At 37.8% G+C, this 15879-nt stretch overlaps 1 protein-coding gene and 1 long non-coding RNA gene across 4 annotated transcripts in view; one reads left to right on the top strand and one right to left on the bottom strand.

Moving 5' to 3' along the window:
* Positions 1-15879, bottom strand: part of LOC138354273 (uncharacterized) — a 164392-nt gene that overhangs the window by 137666 nt on the left and 10847 nt on the right. The window contains exon 4 of one of the 2 annotated variants that reach the window (XR_011223516.1): positions 12323-12421. The exons of the other annotated variant lie outside the window; for it this stretch is intronic. This is a non-coding gene — a long non-coding RNA (uncharacterized lncRNA). Of the gene's footprint in view, positions 1-12322; positions 12422-15879 lie in introns of those variants that run through there. 2 annotated transcript variants of the gene reach the window in all.
* Positions 8565-12481, top strand: LOC138354272 (uncharacterized). Of its 2 annotated transcripts, none has more exons than XM_069308234.1 (6): positions 8565-9089; positions 10154-10337; positions 10839-10892; positions 11318-11384; positions 11717-11792; positions 12354-12481. In XM_069308234.1, coding segments are annotated over exons 2-6 (249 nt in total). In that variant the 5' UTR covers positions 8565-9089; positions 10154-10335; the 3' UTR covers positions 12404-12481. The 2 variants fall into 2 exon arrangements, with proteins under 2 accessions (XP_069164335.1, XP_069164334.1); XM_069308233.1 differs by having other exon boundaries at positions 8581-9089; positions 11326-11384.

Here is a 15879-nt window from a genome sequence, read left to right as displayed (position 1 = left end):
ACGCTTCCTGGCGAGGTTCCCAGTTCTTGGCTACTGGGGTTCGAATCCTGGCAAGGTCGCCAGTTCTCTTGTCACGTGGGGGTGGGCGGTCCGGGGCTCTGCTAACACTCGGCTGCTTGGGGCTCAAAAGGCCCAAATACTCAGCCCCTCCGACTCCCTGGATTCACCGGAGTCTCCTTGGTCACACAAGATAGGACCAACAATGCCCACCTCCGCAGGTCTTTGCTTCCACCACAAAGGGGTGCCACTGATTCACCCTGGAAGCCCTTCAGTCAACCACGGGGAAACTGCTGCTAACAGTTCCGGCCTAGACCCGTGGGGGAGTGAAGGAAGACTCAGGCTTACCTATAACCATAACCTCCCTGAGTCTTGCCTGCCAGACAAAAAAGGTTGCAGGAACTCCTTTCCCGCCTGTCTTCTCTATCTTCCTCTTAGCAAGGTCGCCAGCTGGGTTATTATATCTGCACCCCAGCAATGCAGTTCAGTGGGTGTATCATATATCGTTTGTAGCCAGAAATGTATGCTCATAGAGAAATATCACAAATGGAGGCACACTCAAACACAGTAATAAAATGTGTGGATTTACTGACGCAAATTACATGAACACACACACACAATCACAAGTAATACATGAATATGGAATATGGATGATGAGTCTGGAGATCGTCAGCCTCTTCTTCCACGACCTCCAACTCTCCTTCAACTGGGCAGGAAGACAGGAGTCTCACATTCTCACCGGAGGGCCTCTTCACCACGTCGGCACCTCTTCTTCACTGTCCTGCCATCCATACACACTGTCCTCTCTGACAGTCCTGGACACAAGCTGCCTTGCAGCCTACTCTACTATTAAAGTAATAAAGTCTTGCTGCCACATACACAAGTAAATATTGTGGCCTAACTAGCCTACTCATACAAGGGGTAATGGGAGGGAAAAATGATCTACCTTACACTCCTGGCTCACGACGCCTGTCCCTCGATGGTGTGAGGTTCCCACGCTTCCTTGGGTCGATCCTCGACGATCCAGGGCGTTCCACAGGTCCTCAGGTGTCGTGAAGCCTTCGCGTCGTCGCCGTTCCAATCCCTGAGATTCAGCTGCCCCAATCCTGGTTCATCGATGGGCGCTGAGCTAATCACTATCTTTCCCCACACTCGCCTCTCCCACAGGGCGTCGCTCCTTGTCCTAGGCACGGTGTCGTCCTTCCAAGATTCTCAGTGGATGTGACCCCAGTCACAGCTAGCTTGCTCGCCCACCTTCCAGACCTCAACGTCCAGCCAGCGGCGCCGCCCAGCGTCGTCGCCGACTATTTTCCAAGTTTGGGCACTTCTCTGCTCACTGAACTTGGTTCCTCTTTGGCTTCCCAGAAGCGCAGGGTCTCCAATAACTATGGTGGGCAACGAAGGCCAGCTCAATCCACTGAACAAGGCTTGCAGAGCCTCCAGTCCTTGAGAGCAGACCGAGGCGCGTCCTGTCGCTTCCACGGTCAGTACAACTCTGACGTTGGCGCCGCCCGGGGCACTCGGTGACGTCATGGCGGGCCCCGATTCGTCGCCCGCGACCTACGTCGGCCAATCCGCGATCGGCATAGTGTCCCTTCCACAAGGTCATATCTGCCGTAGGGGATACTGTTTCATTTTATATCAGGGCGCCAACTTTCCTTTATTTACAACTTATAATATAACCTCCTTCCATTAAATGGCAGCCGGTCTGGTCGCCACATATATCATTAGACTCCCTGAACCTCAGAGAATCAGTAGGGAGAGCTGATATGACTCTTTAAGCCGGCAAACGAAAGAAATAGGAGAGGGCACCGTAACACCGGACACCGGCGATTGTGTGGTATTGGTTATTTATTTAACCATAACTTTACTTTCATTTAATAATTATATTAAGATATGTTTTCCTTGAAATGTAGTTACATTATCGCCTACATCTGTCTTTATTCTGACATAAAGACCTATGACGTTACTTTGCATATATGCAAATTAATTATAAAATTGATTGGCTTGTGTGCAGGCCTTCACACTCCCTGAGCGAGCCATAAGTAACTATAAAAAGGCATATATCTTCACTTTCACTTCAGTTATATTTATGCCAAAGTATTAACATGCAGCTTATATTTATGTCTTTATGATGACATAGAAAACTTCGTTTATTACAATATCTAGATTAAATTAACATTGATCTTCGGAAGGTCGTAGTTCCCATATCGGTAAGGAGAGCGTCGGCCATGAAGCCTTGTTTAAAGTATCAATATTTTTCCTCTCTAATAAGGTATAATCTCTGTGATGGATTCACAAAAACTATTTTATATCTGCCTTTCTGATAACATATACAAATATAATCTTTATTTGTGAATATTTGTTAATTAAGTAATATATCAGAGGGCGTGTAGGGTTCGGTGTTCAATGAACGAAAAGGACATGAGCAGTTTAAATTGCTAACGCATACCAACGAATAACGCTAGTATCTATATAACAAATTTATTGTCCTGTGGAGTTGATTTAACTTCCAGACACGTTTTGTTTAATAAATATTAAAGATTTAGTGGCTGTTTATGAAAGATATTATTATAAATACACATTCTACTTTTTAATATCACCAATTAAATTTGCGACAATTTGAGTCATGAAATGCGACGACTGGATCACTGTGTACAGGAGGCTGTTATGGCAGCAAACACTTTCCAGGCGACCATATATCTTGGATAAGTCGCTCCACAAAATTGTCGCTTGGACCGTCGACTTCCTATGGCGTCACCTCTCACATATTTACGTCTCATTTCGTTATGAAATTAGATTATTTCAGAGTAATAATAGGTTTTATCATGTTCTACGTGTAGCACCAACATTATAGTAAGTATATATACCATATTTCTTCATTACTTACGTAATGCTAGGACGATTTGTGTAGTTTTGGGCCGATTTGGGTAATTCTATGGACCCCAATCACCCAAATCAGGCCAAAACTACCCAAAACGTATTAGCATTACGTAAGTAATGAAGAAATATGGTATATTTACTTACTATAATGTTGGTGCTACACGTAGAACATGATCAAACCTATTTTTTCTCTGAAATAATCTAATTTCATAACGAAATGAGACGTAAATATGTGAGAGGTGACGCCATAGGAAGTCGACGGTCCAAGCGACAATTGTGTGGAGCGACTTATCCAAGAAATATGGTCGCCAGGAGAGTGTTTGCTGCCATATCAGCCTCCTGTACACAGTGATTCAGTCCTTTTCGTTCATTGAACACCGAACCCTACACGCCCTCTGATATATTGCTTAATTAACAAATATTCACAAATAAAGATTATATTTGTATATGTTATCAGAAAGGCAGATATAAAATAGTTTTTGTGAATCCATCACAGAGATTATACCTTATTAGAGAGGAAAAATATTCATACTTTAAACAAGGCTTCATGGCCGACGCTCTCCTTACCGATATGGGAACTACGACCTTCCGAAGATCAATGTTAATTTAATCTAGATATTGTAATAAACGAAGTTTTCTATGTCATCATAAAGACATAAATATAAGCTGCATGTTAATACTTTGGCATAAATATAACTGAATTGAAAGTTAAGATATATGCCTTTTTATAGTTACTTGATGGCTCGCTCAGGGAGTGTGAAGGCCTCCACACAAGCCAATCAATTTTATAATTACTTTGCATATATGCAAAGTAACGCCATAGGTCTTTATGTCAGAATAAAGCCATGTAGACGATAATGTAACTACATTTCAAGGAAAACATATCTTAATATAATTATTAAATGAATGCAAAGTTATGGTTAAATAAATAGCCAATACCACACAATCGCCGGTGTCCGGACACATGAATAGTCGCATTAGGTGAAAGGAAATGTACCCAACCATTTCCATTTACCCAACCAGTTTGTGCACCCTATACTCATCCTCTGTGCGGTAATTTATTGTGCATCCCATACTCATCTTGTTACCAGTAGTTTGTGCAACCCATACTCATCCTGTGACCCGTAATTTATTGTGCATCCCATACTCATCCTGTTACCGGTAGTTTGTGCAGCCCATACCCATCCTGTGACCTGTAATTTATTGTGCAACCCATACTTATCCTGTGACCTGTAGTTTATTGTGCAGCTAATACTCATTCTGTGAGTCATAGGACATTGCGAAACCCTTTCTCATCGTGTGAATCTTTGTTTACTTTGCTCTCCATATTCATCCTCTGCGCGATAGATTCTTGTGCAACCCATACCCATGATGTGAGTGGTAGTTTATTGTGTACCCTATATTCATCCTGTGAGTATAGGGTTCACAATTCTTGTTTGGATTCTTGTAATGTTATTTGTCTATTTGTAGTCACAGTATTTGTGCGCCCCTTGAGGGACTTGAATTAGAGGGGGGTTGAAATAGCCTAAGCTACTCTATCCCTTTGAGATTTATTTATTGCTTATCTCAATAAACATACTTGAACTTGAACTTGGGTACACAATGAGTTCATTTGTACTCCATACTCATCATCAAGAAGTGTATTTTACCAGCATTGTAATATAAATTAAGAATAAAAGCTTAACTGGATTACAGACCCATAATCAAAATAAGAGTCATCACTAATTATCATGACAAATTCTCTAGGCTACACTTCCGCCTTCGACAAGCTGCCGCCGGATGTGGGTATAGTTTATTGTACACCCCCGCACCCCCAGTCCTGGAAGGGCGGGCATTGGGATGTGGACATGTGTACCATTTCCCCCCCCCCCCCACACACACACACTCGATCCTCTCCTGTTAATAATAATACTAATAATAATAAAAATTAAAAATAATAACGTTAATAAATATTATAATTAAAACACTTACTGTAATACCCTAGTGCTTGAATGAAGGTGAAGGAAAGACCCAATAAATGTGTAAGTGTATTAAAAACCAAATTTTCGTTGGGTGAGCTGGCAGGTGAGCACCACTTGCCAGCTCACCCAGTAATGAACATCACCTGCACACTGCACCGAACCACTTGCCAGCAGGTGCAGAAGTACGATGGAGAGAGCAAAGTATACCATATTTCAAGTATAATATTAAAGATATATTTAGGATTTAATGTTTTCGTATAAAGTTTCAATAATACCTTTATTTGATTTTTTTGTATTATTTTCTACCACAGACGTGGCCACACATTAACAATGCTAACCATCATATATACATTTTCTTCAGTCCGCCATGGACTCTAACCCTTTCCACTACCGCCCACAAGATGGGTATAGGGTGCATAATATAAGAACTAAACTAACTCCATTGATAGGGTTAGAGATTTGTTAAACATATAGTTCAGGGATTTATTGAACAATCAACCACATAAGGTGATTGTAGTGTTTTTAAAATGCTAGGCTAAGCTACATACGTAAATACATAAATACACAGATTTACGTATGCCCTACATAAAGTGTTCGATGTGTCTTTTACATAGTGTCATTAACGTGCATTTACAAAGGTGAAATTGAATTCTGAACACATACATACACATATATTTGTCTCTTTTACTCTGACAAGGTGAGATAACTGATAGAGAAACTAGTGTGCAATTAAGCACTTAATCACTGAAGGTGATTAAGGTGCTTTCACAAGCTCAGGTTATAGAGTTACATCACATACATTCATTGTATAATTGATACGTTACATCGTCAATCTAGGGTACAAGTTCAATATATCATCAAGTGTTCCAGTACTCAAATAGTAATTACACAGTTTAGCATAGCGCTTCATTCATGTATGTAAGAGAGAAGATTGTTCAAATATATTACATGCACATCCGGTACATCGTCCACCTTCTTCTACAGAACCGTCGGTATACCACTGATACACATCGTTACCCATATTCTGAGTACTTTCAGTGATGCTTCACAGTGTTAACTGTTTTAATAATGTAGAGTGTACATTATCTTTCTTGGGTGCATTTACAAAATCAACTGCTAGATCCAAGTTATCCCATGGAGTAATTGGTTGATTAATCGTTAATTGAGTTGGGTACATATTTAATATTTTGATGGAGTTGGCTACCTTGTAGAACCAAAATGCATTCACGCCGAAAACTGTGCTAATAGACAAAATTATGTTAGAGATATGGGTCTATAATTATCTGAGTGTGCTTTGGGGATGGGAACAATGACACTGTCCAATCATCAGGTAATACTCCTTCACTTAAACTCATTCTGTACAACACTAAAAGTGGATTACCTGGTACTTGTGAGACTAATCTCAGTAAACTGTAAGTAATACCGTCCTCTTCAGGAGCAGTTGACTTATTTGATTGTGCTACACAGCCTTCCCGGCTTGGTGCCTTCTTTGGTAATTACTTATCAAAGGCAGCTCCATACGAGGAGCTGCCTCGTATGGGCCAATAAGTCTTTTGCAGTTACCTTCATTCTTATGTTCTTACTTACATTTACTGAACTTTATCATCATCATCATCATTTACAGAAAGAAATTAATATAAAAAGTAGTCATTTTAATACACAAAACAGAAGTAGATATTATGTAAATTATGATGCAGGATAGGATCACTATTAAGAACTTAATTATAAACCACAATATGTTTTATATCGTCAGAAATTCTGATACATACCATATATTTTCAAATATTTACAATTAAAGTATTTATTTAGGAAATAAGTATTTTAGTTACCCTAGTTAGCTCTGAGAACACACATTGTTGCAGCAAGAATTTCTTCCCACTAATCTGAGCGATGCTAATGACCCATTGGACTTGTCATGAACAACAATCAACTACAGCACCATCTATATCAGAAGATATTCAAAATATTCTTGATGTCATTCAAATTGTCAATACGAGAACAGAATACATAAGAGTTAGTTTAGTGATGTCAAAGGAATCATATTGACTGACCGAGCCCCATTGTAAATATCCGTGGCTTCCTGACCATAAAGGTACCGCCGCGGATAAGGGTAAGGAGGGTACCGTCGAGGGTAAGACACCGGATGTACCCCATATACAAGCCACACTAGCTATTAGTTCATATAAGCTGACAACTTACCCAAATAAACATTACTTCCTAATTATATATATATACATATATATATATATATATATATATATATATATATATATATATATATATATATATATATATATATATATATATATATATATTATGTAAATTATGATGCAGGATAGGATCACTATTAAAAACTTAATTATAAACCACAATATGTTTATATATATATCCTACTCACACTCATCCTAGCACAGTAATTTATTGTGCAACCCATACCCATCCTGTTACCAATAGTTTGTGCAACCCATGCTCATCCTGTTACCTTTAGTTTATTGTGAAACCCATACTCATCCTATGAATGGTAATTTATTATGCACCTCATACTCATCCTGTGAGTCATAGGACATTGTGGAACCCTTTCTCATCGTGTGAATCTTTGTTTACTTTGCTTTCCATACTCTGCTCTCCGATAGTTTCTTGTGCAACCCATACCCATGATGTGAGTGGTAGTTTATTGTGTACCCTATACTCATCCTGTGAGTATAGGGTACAAAATGAGTTCATTTGTACTCCATACTCATCAAGAAGTGTATTTTACCAGCATTGTAATATAAATTAAGAATAAAGGCATAATCTTATTATGTACCCATAATAAAAATAAGAGCCATCACACTATAATTTTCATGACAAACGGCCTAGACTCCACTTCCGCCTTCGACAAGCTGCTGCCGGAGGTGGGTATAGTTTATTGTACACTCCCGCACCCCCAGTCCTGGGAAGAGGGGCATTCGAATGTGGACATATGAACCATTACCCCCAACCCTTCCCTCTTAATAATAATTGAAACACTACACTTCACACTATATGTTCATTTAATATTTCAAGTATAAGACTCAAGATATATTTAGGATTTAACGATTTAACATTGTCTCAATCATACCTTTATTGCACTTTATCATCATTATTTACAGAAAGAAATTAACATAAAAATGTAGTTAATTTTAACATACAAAACCGAATTTGAACATTGTTAATTTTGATGCAGGATCACTATTAATAAGAACTTAATTATAAACCACAATATGTTGTATATCATCAGAAATTTGGAAACATAATATATATATATATATATATATATATATATATATATATATATATATATATATATATATATATATATATATATATATATATATATATAGGGGGGTACCACCACTGGTGTAATTATAGGGACCCACAGCCTCAGAGAAGGGAACACAGAGCACTCAGGGAAAAACTTGACATTTAACTCTGAATACGAAAGAGTGTTCACTTCTCCTACCACCCCCTTTTTTTTTTATTATGATGTACACTTTATTATGCAAGGTTATACAGTTACATATCTGATTTTATACAAAAAATGAACATTAAGAGGACACAAGAAAAAGTTCGCTTCCTAGAGGCTGTAGATTTCCTCGAACTCCTCCGACGCCGGGCAGGAACCGAGGATGCAGCGGGCATTTCCCCTCTGGATCGCGATCGCGAAATATATATATATATTTATATATATATATATAAATGGAAATTTAGCACATTTAAATAATGTTATTAAGCTTAAGAATAAATTACATAAAATTAACATAGTAAAATGACTGGGATACAGATGGATCAGTAATCACATTACAAGTCCAATTATTTCCTAACTGAAGTCTGTAACGCACTATCATGTCATATTTCATAATACAAATTAGGTAAGAGATATGCAATATCTCCGGGAGGGAGGCTCCCTGGATATCTGTGGAGGTGCGTGGAGGTCCCCCTGGAGGCCCAAAAGGCCTCCTGGTCGTCCCTAAAGGCCCATGGAGGCCACCCGAATGTTCCTGGAGGAATTACCGTTTGTCCTGGCGCCATCTATGTTTTGACAGCAGTACTACTAATGTTCCCACGTTATATGATGATCTCTATACGGGTGTTACGGTCAGTTGCTCTTCTATGTTTATGGACAACGCAGGTGATTTGAGGCAATTTGCGGAACGAGTGAAATAGTATCGACGCGGTGAGTGATGGAGGAGGATATATACTGCTGTGTACTCGACCAGCGGGTGAGAGGTAAGTTATATCGAACAACTATGGGGAATAGATGGGTTATTTTAAGCGTAGAATGTCAGGTAACCGGTAACTACACAGATGGGGTAGTGTTTTTTTAAGTGTTTATTTACTAAAGTGGAACATTACATTATGCCTTTAGCTGAACAAGTCTACTGGTGGGGGAAGTAGACGGGTTTTATGAAAGTATTTTACCTAAATATTTGTATTTGGTTAACTAGTTCAGCCGTTACCAGGGAAGGTGTTCCTTTAATCTAATCTAAAAATTCTAGCCGGACAAAGTGATTAAATAAAGAAATTGAATAGAACGAAGTGGTTTGCCAAGGTGCTTAACATTTAGTTTAGTTCACTTACTACTTGCTTAAAGAATGCAAGTTTATCATATTGAATTTACCGTAGTTTTACTGCATTTAATATACAGTTTTTACCCTATTTAATTATGTCTGGTAAAGGCCGGTCGTGGAAAGTTCCTAATATAGCAAGTTTTAAAGGAAAAGTTTGAGTTAACTTTAACGCTTAAGTTAGTGACCAATTAGCTTAGTCTATTGTGAGGAAAGTTACTAGAATCTAACATGGCAAGTGCCATTTCTCTACTTTTTGAGAAACATGACTAGATACATGAATCGCATAGTTTTATTACTAAATGTTCATGGATTAGGTTGCATAGTTGATGAAATGGTGATAAGGTTTGTGATTTTGTGTACCTTGACTTCATCAGAGATTTTGATAGTGGCGCAAAATTGATAGGGGCTCGGATCATTGGGAATGCTGACTGAAGTTGATTAGGTCATGGCTATACCAAAGGAAATTAGTATAAATGGGGTTAAGTTGGAGGAAGTGTTGTAAGTAGTGCCTAAAAGCTCTCCTTGGACCTCGGTTATTCGCAAGATTATGGTTTAGACTGCAATAGTTGCCGAATTGGCAAATAAAAAATACCGATGCCCTATATAGTTTTGAAATGGTTAAAACTACCAGATGCAGTTTAATGCTGACAAATGTAAGGTTTGGAGGCTAGGTAAAGATGAGATAGATGTTGTAGATTGTTAAGAGTATTAAATTTTTTGCAGGTGGTAAATTCTCCCCGAGGTGGCACTGCTCTCCAGCCTGGGATGTTGATTGGTTAGTCTTCAACTGCCTCCCAACATGGTAGTGAGGAACGTGGAAAGCTTCCTGAATTGGCACATGGTATGCCTCCCCTACCAGCAGCTGGCACAAATGTTCCAGCTAAGTGGATGAAGCCCACACTAAAATGTAAGTGGTACAGTAAATGGACACCCCCCCCCCTCCCTTTTGACACTGAACAGTTGGAAAGGGGGGGGGGAGAAAATTACTAAATTTAGTAAAATCACATTGTCTTGGTAGTATAGTTGGGTTAATTATGAATTTTCAGACTAAAAAGCTTGGTACATAATTCAACAGAATAAATTTGTCCTAGTAGTAAGCAGTGGTTGCAAAAGAATAAATTGTATATATGTTTTGTATTGCTTTTATTCAAATGTTATACATGGTTCTTAAATTAAAGTTTGTTTGCAATGTTCCAGAAAAATGTTCATGACTAAAGTTGTTGGAAAATAAAATTTGTATAGGATGTTGACTTGAAATGACTATAGCTTTGTTTGTAATTAAGATGGGACAACAAGATACTTAGTGTGCCATTTAAAACAGCAACTGTTAAACTGGTGGTTCAGGTATGAACAAAATAACATCGCTATGCATATAACTTTTTAGTAATATTTACTGTTCACATGACAGGTTGTGGAAGGTCCTGGCAACAAAGAGCTGCAGGAAAATACTTGCAGATCTACAGTAAGTAGTGTTGTGTACATTGGAATTAGAGGGTAGAAGTTAATTGCTAAAAACCTATTAAATATTAGGGTATGGAAGTCTAGGCTTAGGCTAGTGGGTACAATATGTGCAAGTTTAGTCCTTTCAGGAATGTATTTAATAGAATGGTATGTTGAAATTGTGAAAATTGCAATGTGGGGCATTAGATCTTAAACAGCATAGTTGAGGGTGTTTTATTAATAATTTTAATGAAATATAAATCTTGTTTAGTTAACATTAAATGTTTGTTAAATATGCTTTAATCTATAAATGTATAACACTGTTAAGGGTAATCATGAGTCAAAGTTAATGGCAGGAAAAGTTTTGTTCTAAGTGATGGTATTTTTTCCCTTGAAAGTAAAAAAAATATTCAATGTTTACTTTAGCTTGGTTTTAAATTTATATAGTTTTCCAGAATGTGGTTTGGAAAGTCCAGAAGTCCCTCTGTCAGTTGGAAGAGTTAAACAGAATCAGGTGAGTTGTAGTAAAGGTTAATCTGAATAGATTTGCATAAAAGTAAAAAAAATAGTATTAACTTAAACAATATAGCATTGGCTAAAGATAAATGTAAATTGCCATTGAAGTGCAGTTTTGGATAGTTTCTCAAATGACATTTACTGAAACTTGGCAAATTGATTCCATATATATTTATATTGCTAAATTAGATCTTTACTACTAGAATATGTAGGAAAGGTAAATTCCTTAAAGAAATTTTTTCCATCTGAATTTGTAAAGTACTGAATGCTAATTTGAAAAGTAAAGCAAGATTGGCTTTAAATCTGAAATTTGTTGAAATATTTTTTCAGGTGAAAGTGATTATGATGCATGGACTGGCTTGGAGTGAGGCTCCTTTACTCTGCAAAAGGAAATCTACAAAAGTGGGTGAGTTTGAATTTGATGTTTTAGCTATATCAATGACCTAATCTTAATTCTCTTATCTAGTCCATTTATAGGTGTGTAACCATGTCCTACTGTTACAACCCACAGGGATTGATGCAGTTTGTACTGATCCTACCCCATTTCATAAAAGGGGACCAGGCAGTCTTGCAGATTTTCCTGGCATGGCTTTTTCAGAGCTTTGCTCTACTACCCATCTAATAGATGGACTAGATTTGCTTAGGTTTAGGGACCCTTAACAATGGTTACATTGTTAATTCTCACAGGGCTTGTTTGCTGAATGGGTGGATGCATCTAAAACTTTAGTGCCTGGCATGCATTGTACAGTGCTTTGAGTAAAGCATATGTACAATGTGTTGAGGGCACTAAAGTGGTGGATGTAATGTTCCCATTCAGGGAACAAGCTCTGCACTGAAATCAGAGGAAGGGATAGGCCTTGCTGAGCCTATCTTAAAAGATAGGATGTTAGGATTTTTTGGACTTATTATTAAGCATTGGTGATAATAAAAGTAGTGTCCCTGTTTAATGTTTATTGTTGTTTTACAGGTGATTGTCTCTGGAGTTGTCTTGGCCTTTTGGATCTTCTGTTCATCTAGGAGCATCTGGCCCACAACCTGAAACATCTAATATTTATTACTGTTATAAATACTATATGTAAAACTTATTAAATAAACCAATTTTAATGAAACTACTTTATATACTTTATCCTGAAATTATGCTGGAAATTATTGTTTACTACTATTGATGCAATGTTTAAACATGTGAAATTTTTTTACTTTGAAAATAAATACTTTGTAAAATTTACACCTATTTGTAACTTGTTACATAGGTGCATGCAAAATGCATTGAAAAGATGTAAAAGTGGACTACCTATTCAATTTACATAAACTAACAAATATTGCAAATTAGTCTGAAATATTGAAGTGGAAGAAACTTCAGTCAATATTTTAGTTTTTATATTTGAAAGAATTTAAAGCTATGCAACACCTAAGCTTTGTACAAATTATGATTAAATTAACTAAAGATCATTGTTAAATTTACAAAACATTAGAAAAGTGACACTGAAGCATCTATACAACATGGTTTTCACAAAGTCTTTGGTAACTTAAATTTAATCAAAGCTCTTAAATGATTTGTCTGCCAAACTTCAGATATTCTGAAATATTTTACCTATATTAAAACCATCATTGTTTGAAAGGGGCAAAACAGATTACTGTCAATTAGTTTGACCTAACATCTGCAAGGTCCTGAAGGAATGGAATTTTTTTTTTTTTTGTAAAACTGTTTGCTAAAAACAAACCCTGCCTAATGAACCTGCTCATTTTTTTTAGAAATAGTAATTGCAACATTACCAAAGACCATTGTTTTAATAGCCAAAGTACCAAATGAAAGACCAAGAAGCAACAAACAGGTACATGGTAGAAAGGACAAAAGAATGGTTACGAGGACCCTTTAACAAATGAAAGAAATGACTGGGAAAAATGCTGTCATACCACAAGGGGTCTTAACCCTTGTCATTTACATCACTGACATTAATCTAAATATTACCAACCACAAAAATTGCTGATAACATGTTATTAAAAAAATAAAGAATATAATATTGAGGCCTTAATGCAGATCTCTAACTCTACAAATAGTAACAAGACTGGCAATTTCTTAAAACAAACAAATCCAAGACCTTGCACGTGAGCCAGAACAATCCATATCACAACTACCACATTAAAATGAAACAACAATGAAGGTAAGGTAATTACCAAAAGAAGGCACCAAAGTGCGAAATAATCAGAGGGCGCTAAATATCACCAAGAATGCCAATACGAGAACAAAAACGCACAAGGCGAACGATATCAAAAGTATCCGATTCACCTAGAATTCTATTGAGGGACAAGTGACTGCGAGGGACGGTCGGAAAGCAAGACACACGCTCGTCCTGGAAGTCAGGACATTCAACAAGGATATGCACAACTGTTAGAGGGACAACGCAATTCGGACAATAAGCAGCAGGGCGGCGCTCCATTAAGTGACCGTGGGTTAAGCGGGTATGACCAACCCACAGCCGTGCCAAAGCAGTGTCCCACCGCCGGTTACGGTGGTAGGAGGAAGGCCACGGGGACACACTAAGTTTGAGAGTATGCAGCTTGTTACCAACCACAGAGGACCAACAACCCTGCCAACAGGGAAGAATGAATAACAGGATAAAAGTTGGAATAAGGAATACCTTTATGGGAGATGGGACAAGAACGGATAGCTTCCTTAGCGGCAGCATCCGCACGCTCATTGAAACACCAATATGGCTGGGAACCCACCAAAACTCTACTGATTTAAATTTACTAGAAATAAGAAACAGCCAATGTTGAATCTCAATGACCACCGGATGGACAGGATTAAAGGACCCTAGAGCCATGAGGGCACTACGAGAATCAACTACAACCACAAAGGTTGTGGTTGTAGTTGATTCTCTATCCGCTCCCCAAGAAGTATGGGACAAAACCTTAAGGAGGTTAAGGGCCTTAGAGCATTCAACTCGGAGGCAAGAGATAAGGCTGACCAAGACAAACGAGTGTCAAACACTAACCCCAAAAGCTTCGCGGAATCCCTGTACACAATGAGATGACCATAAAGCAACAACAATGAAGTAAAGGTCCTTTCAGTAAGAATCTATCATTCACTGAAAGTTGCTGCAGTTAAAAATAAAAGAAAATACAAGTCCCTAGAAATAAACAAGCAACCATTTGACTAAGGAAAAGAAGGTAGTTATTCTACTGTATAAATCTAAGTATTCACTTAGATCAGGGGTCTCCAAACTATGGCCCGCGGGCCACATCCGGCCTGCCACATAATTTCATCCGGCCCTCCAAACAAATCCCTGTGTGGTGGCCTTGAAAAAATAATTATGGTACGAATGGCATCGCAGAATTATTCAAAGCTGGGGCTGCTGACTGGTGGCGCTCAACCCGAGTCAGTTTTCCTCTCTCTCGATAGTGTGACGCACAGATACTAATACTGGTAGGTATGTGTTGTGCATTACAACCAATCAGTTGTGTATAACTGTATATTGTGGGGATGGAGGGCGAGTGGGGCTTCGCTGCTTCCGTTTCAGGGAGCACAAACACTGTACAATATTCTTTTCTCTGTACTTTGACAATGCCTTTATCTTAGTTATACAAAATAGCAATAATACTATTGTAGCCAAAAATATTGCATGTTTAAAATAGTTAAAATGATAACCATTAAGTTTATCAACGAAAGCTGTTGCCATAATATTTACCACTTTATAATAATATGCTATGCTTTTTAACACCACATACAAGCTGTTTTTTTCCTGTAGAATTTATTTCATTTATTTTACCCTTATGTTTTCAGATATGGAAAAGATAAAGAAAAGAAAAGTGGACATTGAGTGCCGTCGGTTCAATGATGAATGGAAGATAAAGTACTTTTTTGTGATAGCAAATGATAAAGCTTTATGCATAATATGTAGAGACAGTGTTGCTGTTCTGAAGGAATACAATATTCGTCGGCACTATGAATCTAAACGTGGCTCAAGTTATTCTCACATCACAGGAGCAGAACGCACTAAAAAGTTTGAATCATTTCAGCACAGTCTGCATTCTCAACAAGCTGTTTTCAGTAAGAAAAAATCTGAAAATGAAACTTCAACTAGAGCCAGTTACAAAGTTGCCTATGTGTTGGCTAAAAAAGGAAAACCTTTCACTGATGGTAGTATCATAAAAGAGTGTATAGTGGAAGCAGCAGGAGAGGTATGTCCAGAAAAAGTAAACCTCTTCAAAATGATAAGTCTTGGGTCAAATACTGTTGCTCGTAGAATTGAAGATTTAGGAGGCGACATAATTCGGCAAATAAAGGAAAAAAACAAAAAGATTTTGTTGGTATTCTCTTGCGTTGGATGAATCAACTGATGTGTGTGATACTTCTCAGCTCTTAGTATTCATTCGTGGTGTTGATAGTGAATTTAATGTGAACCAAGAATTAGCATCAGTTCACAGCATGCACACCACAACAACTGGAGAGGACATTTTCAATGAACTAAGTAAAACTATGACAGAATATA

This window comes from Procambarus clarkii, chromosome 62 (assembly GCF_040958095.1).
Source record: "Procambarus clarkii isolate CNS0578487 chromosome 62, FALCON_Pclarkii_2.0, whole genome shotgun sequence".
In the NCBI taxonomy this organism is placed as follows: domain Eukaryota; kingdom Metazoa; phylum Arthropoda; class Malacostraca; order Decapoda; family Cambaridae; genus Procambarus; species Procambarus clarkii.
Note: the sequence above shows the minus strand (reverse complement) of the source record. Positions and strands in the feature narration are given on the sequence as shown.

Bases quoted from the DNA above. Each gene is read 5' to 3' on its own strand.
- LOC138354272 (XM_069308233.1), top strand. From the start codon at position 10,274: ATGCCTCCCCTACCAGCAGCTGGCACAAATGTTCCAGCTAAGTGGATG. The intron at 10,338-10,838 runs GTAAGTGGTACA...TTCACATGACAG, and splicing joins GATGAAGCCCACACTAAAAT to GTTGTGGAAGGTCCTGGCAA. The intron at 10,893-11,325 runs GTAAGTAGTGTT...ATAGTTTTCCAG, and splicing joins AAAATACTTGCAGATCTACA to AATGTGGTTTGGAAAGTCCA.